The sequence below is a fragment of the Limulus polyphemus genome, unplaced genomic scaffold, assembly GCF_000517525.1.
Source record: "Limulus polyphemus unplaced genomic scaffold, Limulus_polyphemus-2.1.2 Scaffold1689, whole genome shotgun sequence".
In the NCBI taxonomy this organism is placed as follows: domain Eukaryota; kingdom Metazoa; phylum Arthropoda; class Merostomata; order Xiphosura; family Limulidae; genus Limulus; species Limulus polyphemus.
This window is the reverse complement of record NW_013667299.1, coordinates 60,072-71,222: the sequence shown is the minus strand read 5'-3', so window position 1 is coordinate 71,222 and position 11,151 is coordinate 60,072. Positions and strand designations below refer to the sequence as shown.

Below are 11,151 nucleotides of genomic sequence, written 5' to 3'. Positions count from 1 at the left end.
ATGTTAGATGTATAGAGTTAATAATTAAAAACTGTATTGTCAGATATGTAGATTTAATAATTAAAAACTTCTATTGTTAGATGTGTAGAGTTAATAATAATATCTTGTATCATTAGATGTGTGGAGTTAATAATTAATAACTTGTATCATTAGATGTGTGGAGATTTTAGTTAGTAACTTGAGTTGATAGATGTACAAATTTAATAGTTAATAATTTGTGTTGTTTTCACTGCGAGTAACGTCTTCGAACCCTTGAAAATACAACGATCAAGAAGAATAGTTGATTTGTAAACAGAGAATAGTTTCTTGTACAAAATTTAAATTGAATCATGCAGATGGCAAATATAATTGTGGGATATATATACAAAATTGATGGCACCCTGACTGCTGTAATGTACTGAACAATTACGATCTATCATACCGTTCCCTCATGAACACGATCTTAATCATGCAGAAAATGTGGTGAAATGATACCTATTTTAAGAACAGGACAATGGAACAGTCTCAAAAATGCCTGTTACTGCCCAAAGTCCCGAAATGACTATCTTTACTGCTCTGTCAGTAATTGAGATGGTAAAATGATAACCATACAACTTGGCTGAACCCTGGAGGAACAATAAAGCACATTTGAAAATATTTCACAAAAATTTAAGTTAACTGATTTGTTTAAAGCAATGCAAATACTCGTGCACTGTCAGGTTTTTATAGGTATGGTTGGCAGGACTTTACAGTAGGTGTCTGTAACTTGTTGGAGATAAATGTCAATAATAAACAGTCAGCACACAGTCCACTTGTTTTAAAGTAATGTTTTCAAAATAAGTCAAACATATTTACAAAAATTTCGTTACACTATTGTTTATCACAGTTGTATCCTGTACTTTAAATATGTGTCTTCTTTTCGTCAATGTCCGCAAAGTCGGGTTCAATTACTTTAGAACACCCTTCAACAAGACAAATTATTCTTCTCTATCATTGTTATTACAATACAAGCTGTGATACTTCCACTTTAACAATCGCCACTATACTCTCTTTATGGCTAAGATCACAATCACGTAGTATAACTTCTCTTTTTCCCTTTCCCTTTCTATAACTTGCACACTTCCAATAACTTCGTCGCTTATATATATATATATATATACACAAACATGTTGTCCATCTGAGGCCTAGAACTTTCTACGAACTACAAGATGTTATGATGTAACAATACTCACTTGAACAAAAACAAGAAGAATTTAAAATGTTCGAGTAGCATGACGTCAATCCACAATAATTGAGCTGCGCATCAAATGATTCGTAAGCAGTATGTAAGCAAGCCTGCAATAAATTATCACTTCTAAAAATACTAAATGTAACAATTGTGCTTTATAACTATATAAATATTAAATCTCGTATTAAATTTAAATGAAACAGTCGAGTATATCTAACAACAAGCCCCTCTTCAAACATATTTACAATATTTATTTAAATTGTATGCAGATACCTTTCTCATTCCATGCAGAATGTTTACTCATACAGTCGCATCAACATTTGCAGTTCCCTTGTTGGTCTCTCTTCACATAGGGCATCTGGTAGGCATCACCTTGTCTGGATCCCAGGTCGTACTCTGTATCTTGTATTTCACAAGGCCTGTCTTGCCTGGTTTATCTGTAAAGACATTTGCATACTGACGAAATAGATATTGTAGTTCTTTCTTCTGCTTGCCAGTCAGTTCTTCATTGATGTTGACATCTAATCTCCACCCTGTCTAGCAGGTCTTCATCTTCTATGGCAAAGTCACTGCCTTCTGCATCTGCATCTATGACAATCACACCTTCCTGGTCTTTTGTTCCTCAATAACTGCACTTGCTAGGTCTTCTTCTCCTCTCAAATTATATCTTAAACAATTTGGCATAGTAAATCTTGATCTTTCCATCCACTTTCACTTTATAGCCCGTTCTGTTGATCACTTCCTGAACTTCTAAAGGTCCTTTCCACTGCAGGGTGAGTTTGTTGTTGTCTGTGGGTAGCAGAACCAAGATTTTCTGTCTCACCTTGAAACGTCGATCCTTGGCCTTCTTTTCATAGTCTAGTCTTTCACTGCTAAATTAGGGACGACTAGCGTAGATAGCCCTTGTGCAGCTTTGCGCGATATTTAACACAAACTAAAGAAACTGCTGTATAATTTTTGTTTTCGTCGGTATGTGTGGGCAGGAGTCTTTACAGTAGGTGTCTATAACTTTTTGTCGATAAATTTCAACAAAAAACAGACAGGGCATAATCCTCTTGCTTTAAAATAATATATTAAAAAAAGTCAAACGTATGTACAAAAATATCGCTACATTATTGGTTCTCACAGTCGTATCCAGATCTTTAAATAACTGTATCTTTTTTGTCAAAGTCTACACAGGCGGATTCAATTACTTTAGAACACCCTATGACAAGACAAGCCCCCAACCCCTCACCTGTGGCACAACAGTATGTCTACAGAATTACAATGTTAAAAACTGGGTTGCGATACCAGTTGTGGGCAGAGCACAAATAGCCTATTGTGTAGATTTGTGCTTAATACAAGCAAAAAAGACAAACAAGACAAAACAAATTATCCTCATCTACTCTGTTATTAAAATACAAAGCTGTGATACTCACTTTAAAATTACTACTATAATTGTTGGTTACAACAATTGTATCCAGAACTTTAAATAATTGTCTTTTTTCGTCAAAGGCCACGCAGGTGGGTTTAATTACCTTAGAACACCTTTCGACAAAGCAAATTCTCCTTCTCTATCACTGTTATTACAATACAAGCTGTGATACATTCACTTTAGAAATCGCCACTATATGCTATTTACATGCTATTACAGCGTAAGTCACGTGACGCTAGTAATACATCTTGAGATTCTAGAACGATTGGGGAACATCACGAATAATCCAGGATTTGCTAGGCGCCCTCTATTCTTGTATATAAGTGCTCCAGATAAAGCGAGACAATCAATCAGAATAGAATAGCAGACAGACAGAGACGGACAATTGAGTCAAGCGTGGTAGTAAGTAAGTGCGTGAAACGTTCGTTGTGAATTATAGCGTGTGTATAAGTCAAAGTGACTGTGGAAATTAAGTGTATTTCAAAGTTGAATTGAGAAAGAATAAACTAGTTTTATTTAAGAAAGGACTTGTATCGCAGAAGTGTTTTCGGAAAGAATTTCTACGGAAAATTAACAAACGAACAGAGACGTAACAACAGCTAAACTCACAATCACGTAGTCTAACTTCATTTTTTTCACTTTCACTAACTTACTTACTTGCAATAACTTGGTCGCCTATATATATTGCTCCTCTGAGGCCTAGAACTTTCTATAAACTATGAGATGTTATGATGTAACAATACTTACTTAAAGTAACGACTGTAATTGACTTCCATCTAACCAATCAGACGTTATCACGCCTTTGTAATGCCTATATATCTAACCAATCAGACAGTGTCACGTAAGCGTAATGCCTATACAAATACAGTTTTGAGGTTTGACAGAGACAGCTCTACCAACCGAATATCAAACACGTTTCTCATCAAAATTTCTAATACATTATTCACAACTTCTTAGTGATCAACAGAATATACTTTTAGAAGTTTTATGCTGGTTTAGGTTTCCTATTCTACAGTTTCCCAGTTATTCTAATGTGGTATCTAGTCACAGTATGTTCTATGGCTTCCCGGTTATTCTAATGTGGTATCTAGTCACAGTCTGTTCTACAGTTCCCGTTATTCTAATGTGGTATCTAGTCACAGTCTGTTCTACGGTTTCCCGGTTATTCTAATGTGTTATCTAGTCACAGTCTGTTCTATGGTTTCCCGGTTATTCTAAAGTGTTATCTAGTCACAGTCTGTTCTATAGCTTCCCGGTTATTCTAATGTGTTATTTAGTTACAGTCTGTTCTATGGCTTCCCGGTTATTTTAATGTGTTATCTATTCATAGAATGTTCTATGGTTTCTAGGTTATTTTAATGTGTTATCTAGTCACAATCTGTTCTACGGTTTCTCGGTTATTCTAATGTGGTATCTAGTCACAGTTTGTTCTATGGCTTCCCAGTTATTCTAATGTGGTATCTAGTCATACTCTGTTCTACGGTTTCGTGGTTGTTCTAATGTGGTATCTAGTCACAGTTTGTTCTATGGCTTCCCGGTTATTCTATTGTGATATCTAGTCACAGTCTGTTCTATGGTTCCCGGTTATTCTAATGTGTTATCTAGTCACAGTCTGTTCTATGGTTTCCCGGTTATTCTAATGTGTTATCTAGTCACAGTCTGTTCTGCGGTTTCTCGGTTATTCTAATGTGTTATTTAGTTACAGTCTGTTCTATGGCTTCCCGGTTATGTTAATGTGTTATCTATTCATAGTATGTTTTATGGTTTCTAGGTTATTTTAATGTGTTATCTAGTTACAGCCTGTTCCATGGTTTCCCGGTTATCCTAATGTGTTACCTAGTTACACCGTGTCCCATGGTTTCTAGATTATTCTCATGTGTTACCTAGTTACAGCCTGTTCCAGGGTTTCTAGGTTATTTTCATGTGTTACCTAGTTACAGCCTGTTACATGGTTTTCTGGTTATTTTCATGTGTTACCTAGTTACAGCCTGTTCCACGGTTTTCCGGTTATTATACAGTATTCTTTTCCAATAATGCTTGGAGACGATTTGAATGGGTAATGAAGAAAAACGTTTTGTCACAAGACTTAGAAGATATATCTTGGCATTCCACGGTGTTAGTTTAGAGTAGGGTTGTTTTGTTCAATTAAGATGGATTCCTTGATTTTTCGTTTGTTTATGTTTGATTCTTTGTTTAAAATCACTGTGTTTTTAATAGCTTTACTATGTTTTTTTTAGTTGCTGTCTATGTCTACATATTTTTAGAAATAATCAGTCTTTATCCAACTACTTCAACAACTACATATTTTATCCAATCATTAATAGTTAGTATTTACTTATTTTTATTACAATTTACAAATAGGCCAGTCAGCTAAACATTATATATCACTATACTTTGACAAAATTAGTATTTATATCGAACTGTTGGAACTATGTGGTTTGTTACTACTTCAATTTATGTTCTACTAGAGTTTCGTCTGTCCTTCACTGGAAGAGAATGTACGAAAAATTTAGGAAAAACCATTTTATTGTTGTTAATAACTTCTGAGAAATAAGTGTATCATAGTAACAGGCAGACTTGTTTTAACAACAAATCTCAACCTCGCTGCTGACGTATTGTCCGAGAATGTATTAAAGGGAAAAACTATTATGATTGAGAAAAACATTATCTGGTTTACCTCAACCTATCATATAAAACATTAGTTAATTGATTCCTTTAAGTCTATTAAGCAAGACAATTTTGAGTCTGCTACAAGATTGTTTGTACTTAAACACAAAGCTACACAATGTGCTATCTGTGCTGTGCCTACTACCGATATCGAAACCCGGTTTTTAGCATTATAAGTCCGTAATCTTACTGCTGTGCCACTAGGTACCTGGTAGAAGATATTTGAGTTATAAACCAAGATATTTATTTAAACTGAACAAGAAACGTGAGAAATGATAAATTTCAAAAAGATCATTCCTTCATAAGTCTGACTGTTTTTTGATTCGAATTGAAACCTTTTATGATAAAGTTATCGGTATTATCAAATATGGATTAAGAAATCGTTCTAACAAGACATTTATTGATAAATGAAAGAGTCATAAATGTGTTAACAGAACGATATCAAAATCGATGACAAGTTATTGATAGACAGAATTATGATATACACACAGAGGAATGTAAAATTGGCTTACTACCAAAAATGTAGACGTGATCTCATAATGTTCTCATTAGAGTTAAAATTACAGAATTTGGCGTTATCCATAGTTAGGCGAATAAACAATAAATACAGTTTTGAAAATGTTCAACTATTGACGGATAATATTATCACTTACATCAACGATCCTATGATGAAACCCCGATGTCTTCTTACAGTATTATCACTTAAATCAACGATCCTCTGATGAAACCCCAATGTCTTCTTACAGTATTATCACTTAAATCAACGATCCTCCGATGAAACCCCAATGTCTTCTTACAATATTATCAGTCAAATCAACGATCCTCTGATGAAACCCCAATGTCTTCTTACAGTATAATCACTTAAATCAACGATCCTCTGATGAAACCCCGATGTCTTCTTACAGTATTATCACTTAAATCAACGATCCTCTGATGAATCCCAATGTCTTCTTACAGTATTATCACTTAAATCAACGCTCCTCTGATGAAATTACGAAATCTTCTTACAATATTATCGCTTAAATCAACGATTCTCTGATGAAATCCCGATGTCTTCTTACAATATTATCACTTAAATCAATGATCCTCTGATGAAATCCCGATGGTCAAGTTATATTCACATATCATTCTTATACCAACGTGAATTTTTATTTGTTTGTCTTCTTTCAAAATTTTGCCCTAAACTACGTAACAAATATCTTTCATAATTTCAAACAGATTTACTAGAGGAAAGACAGCTAGTCAACAGCACCCACCGCCAACTCTTTGGCTATTCTTGTCTGATTTAATAGTGGGATTTAGCTGTCACACTTATAGCGCACACACGGCTGCTAGGTACAGAGCGCGATTTTGTAGCAACGGGACATAAACCTAGAACTCTTGGATTCACAGTCTAGACACCAGGCAAAAATATATAAACAAGTAAACGAAGTAACGCAATGAATTAATAAGTATATTGTGTGAATTAGTGATTTAAAAAATAAACACAACTGAGACAGATAATGATAGAAAACATCGTGATAAACAGATGACACGACAAAAAATACAACTGGAAACATTGTGATAAACAGATGACATGACGTAAATGGCAACTGATAACATCGTGATAAACAGATGACATGACGAAAAATGCAGCTGGAAACATCGTGATAAACAGATAACATGACAAAAAATGCAACTGGAAACATTGTGATAAACAGATGACATGACGAAAAATGCAACTGAAAACATTGTGATAAACAGATGACATGACGTAAATGGCAACTGATAACATCGTGATAAACAGATGACCCGACAAAAAATGCAACTGGAAACATCCTGATAAACAGATGACATGTCGAAAAATGCAGCTGGAAACATCGTGATAAACAGATAACGTGACGTAAATGGCAACTGATAACATCGTGATAACAGATGATCCGACAAAAAATGCAACTGGAAACATCGTGATAAACAGATGACATGTCGAAAAATGCAACTGAAGAATTCTTCCTGTTGTTCAAAGCTATAGCAAGTTAAATGAATAACATGATACAAGGAAACGATAATACAGGGCAACAGGTGGTAAATAAAAATGTTCAAAAATTCCAGATATTATTAAACAGTAAAGACTTCTATCAAACAATATTTTTATGTCAGATTAACTTAATTCATCATTTACTTCAAAACCATGTTTACAGTTTGTTACAGATTTTAGCTTATATAAATATTCGTACAATAAATAGAGACGTAGAGGTAGGCAGAAAAACATATAGACAAACAAATAGATTGCTAGACAGGGAGAGAAAGAGATAGAGAGATAGACAGAGAGATAAAAAATAGATAGCTAGACAGGAAGAGAAATAGATAGACATAGAGATAAACAAATAGATAGCTAGACAGGAATAGAAAGAGATAGAGAGATAGACAGAGAGAGAAATATATATAGACAGATAGATAGCTAGAGGAAGTAACATATAGAAGATACAGAGACACAGAGAGAAAAGATAAACAAATGGATATAGAAAGGGCAACAGATATACAGATAAATAGAGGTAGGCAGAGATAGAGAAACAGACATCCAGGCACACGAGAATATCGATGCAAAATAATCAATATTACCAACTTGACCTTATATTCTAGTTTCTCTACGTATACTAATAATGATTTTATTCTTGTATTTACAGGTTATTGAGGTTTAGATCTCTATTATAGTGCGAGAAACAGATTCGTTTTCTCATAAATTAGTTCCTTTCGTAACAGTCTGTTTAATCATATTTGCGGGTGTGTAAAATATTGCTTTAAACTTTCGTCCTGCAATGATTAAGTTATATCCACATAACATTTTCGGGTCGAATGTATAATTGTTACTAAACTAATGATTGTTAATCGTTTATATCTGATGTACTATACAAACACACATATTTATAGTTCTATAGCTCACACACATATTTATAGTTCTATAGATTACACACATGTTTATACTTCTATACACCACACACATATTTATAGTTCTATAGATCTCACACATATTTTTACTTTATGTTCTACACACAATTTATACTGTTACGTCTCCGTTTGTTAATTAATTTTCCGTAACTTCGTTCCGACGAAACTTTAGCGACACAAGTCCTTACTTAATAAAACTGGTTTATTCTTTCTGAATATAACTTTACCGATACACTTATTTTCAACAGTCACTCTATAACAAACGTTTTAACAACGAACGTTAACTTCAACAATACTTTCTGACTGCAGTTCAATTACTCACTACCTACACACATTCTACACTGTTCCCGTCACGTTGTGAGCGTCTTATATATATATACCAGACTAACATATATCTAGTAAATGCTAGGGCATTCACGAAGGTTCGAGAGAACGAGTGGCGTGACACTAGTCACGTGACCTCGCTGACGCAACACTACTTTATGTTCTACACAATTTATACTTTATGTTCTACACACACATATATTTATTATACTTTAGGTTCTACACACATGTATTTATTATACTTTATGTTCTACACACACATATATTTATTATACTTTAGGTTCTACACACATGTATTTATTATACTTTATGTTCTACACACATGTATTTATGACACTTTATGTTCTACACACATGTATTTATTATACTTTATATTCTATACACATGTATTTATTACACTTTATGTTTTACACACATGTATTTATTATACTTTATGTTCTACACACATGAAGTTATTATACTTTATGTTCCACACATATGTATTTATGACACTTTATGTTTTACACACATGTATTTATTATACTTTATGTTCTACACACATGTATTTATTATACTTTATGTTCCACACACATGTATTTATTATACTTTATATTCCACACACATGTATTTTTTACACTTTATGTTCTACACACATGTATTTACTAGCCTTTATGTTCTACACACATGTATTTATTATACTTTATGTTCTACACACATGTATTTACTAGCCTTTATGTTCTACACACATGTATTTATTATACTTTATGTTCTACACACATGTATTTATTACACACTATGTTCTACACGCACAAGTTTGTTTTATTATATCCACAGAAGAATCCAACAGTAATATCAGAGCTACTATGAGTATACACACAATTTGGTTTATGATATGTTTCTGGTTATGATACTTTCTTTCTTCAGGTTCTCACACACCCCGATCCTCTGGTATATTCTTATGTATCTAACCTACTCTTTCTTAGCTCAAATTATATTTTTATTTCTAATATTTTCAATGATTTCACAAAAACGTTTACTCTGTTTCGTTCTTTTATTACTTTTTTTGTTTCTTGTGCTTATATTTTACTTGAAATTTTGCAAAGTCATAATTGATGTTCTTAATAGTCTTGAACTATTGTTTCACTGGTATTTTAGACAATTCTGAAATATAATAGCATTTTGGCTTCAATCGATTTCTTCTGCCTTCTTCAACCTGGAGAAGATCTCAATAGAGAAGCCAAAACTTCGTTCCCTTCTAGAAACAGGCAGGAGCAGACCCTAAAATCCGAACCTCCACAAAGAAATATTCGATATTGAGCTCGTTCATAAGCACTGTTAGTTACGTGTTTTTTATTTACACAGCTGTCTTTTTTAATTTTATTGCTTCAGGCTCTCTGAACTTATACAATCAACTCATAGTGCATTGTTCTTACAGGTCTACTCCTTCCTGTGGTTTTGACTTTATTGGTTAATTCTTCAATCGCTTCCAGTGAAACAACCAAAACCAATTATAATGTTTTAAGCGGATTTCCTGAACTAACTTCACCTTGCCCAGACAATCAAGTAAGTACAATAAATTCTTACCCTAAGTTTGTTGCTATTAAATCACCTTCTTATCAAATAATTTAAGAACAACAATGCCAACAAAACTTCCTCATTGTGAGAGACGAAAATCTGCTGTAAAAGGATAGTTTTCAACTTGGTTAAAGTCTCAGGAAGAAAAATATATATATTTAGAACAAAACCAATTACTCTTCCTTTTGTTGTACTATTTGTATGTTTAATAAGTTTTTTTCTTGTCACTTTAACTTCACAGATAGGGTTCCTATCATTACATTCCTACTTTAGTACATTCTACATTTAACTTTCATATTTAACTGTTAGGGTTTCTATCATAACATTAATACTTTAGTGCATTCTACTTTTAACTTTCATATTTAACTGTTAGGGTTCCTATCATTACCTTTCTACTTTAGTACATTCAACTTTTAACTGTCATATTTAATTGTTAGGGTTCGTATAATTACCTTTCTACTTTAGTACATTCAACTTTTAACTGTCATATTCAATTGTTAAGGTTCCTATCAATACCTTCCTACTTTAGTATATTCTACTTTTAACTCTCATATTTAATTATTATAGTTCCCATCATTACATCCCTACTTCAGTACATTCTACTTTTAACTCTCATATTTAATTTAATTTACCTTCCTACTTTAGTATATTCTACTTTTAACTCTCATATTTAATTGTTAAGGTTCCTATCATTACATTCCTACTTTAGTACATTCTACTTTTAACTCTGAATATTTATAACGTTAAAGACTGAGTGTAGATACCCGTGCTGAGCACAGCACAGATATCCAATTGTGTAACTTTATACTTAACAGCAAAGACACAAAACAAATTGGTGACGAGAGAAAATTCTCGAACGTTTCTCAGGGTCTCGAGATCATTTCTCTTAAGCGACCATCGAAGTGGTTCATTTGGACTTCGGGTGCAACTCTATTCTGAAAAACAAACTACTAGGTCGTCAAGAAATTAATGTTGATTTTTTTAGATGAAAAACCCAAACAACTTATATATCAAAACAAAACATTTATTAAATGAAATAGTTTCCATTCTTATCGAC

General features: G+C 33.1%; 1 protein-coding gene across 1 annotated transcript in view; it reads left to right on the top strand.

Moving 5' to 3' along the window:
* Positions 1-510: 510 nt before the first annotated feature.
* The window catches only part of LOC106464563, a gene marked incomplete at its 3' end in the record, with an annotated part of 66,575 nt that continues 55,934 nt past the window's right edge, over positions 511-11,151 (top strand). The window contains exon 1 of the mRNA XM_022392301.1: positions 511-573. Within this exon, the coding sequence (XP_022248009.1) occupies positions 511-573 (63 nt within the window). The remainder of the gene's footprint in view (positions 574-11,151) is intronic.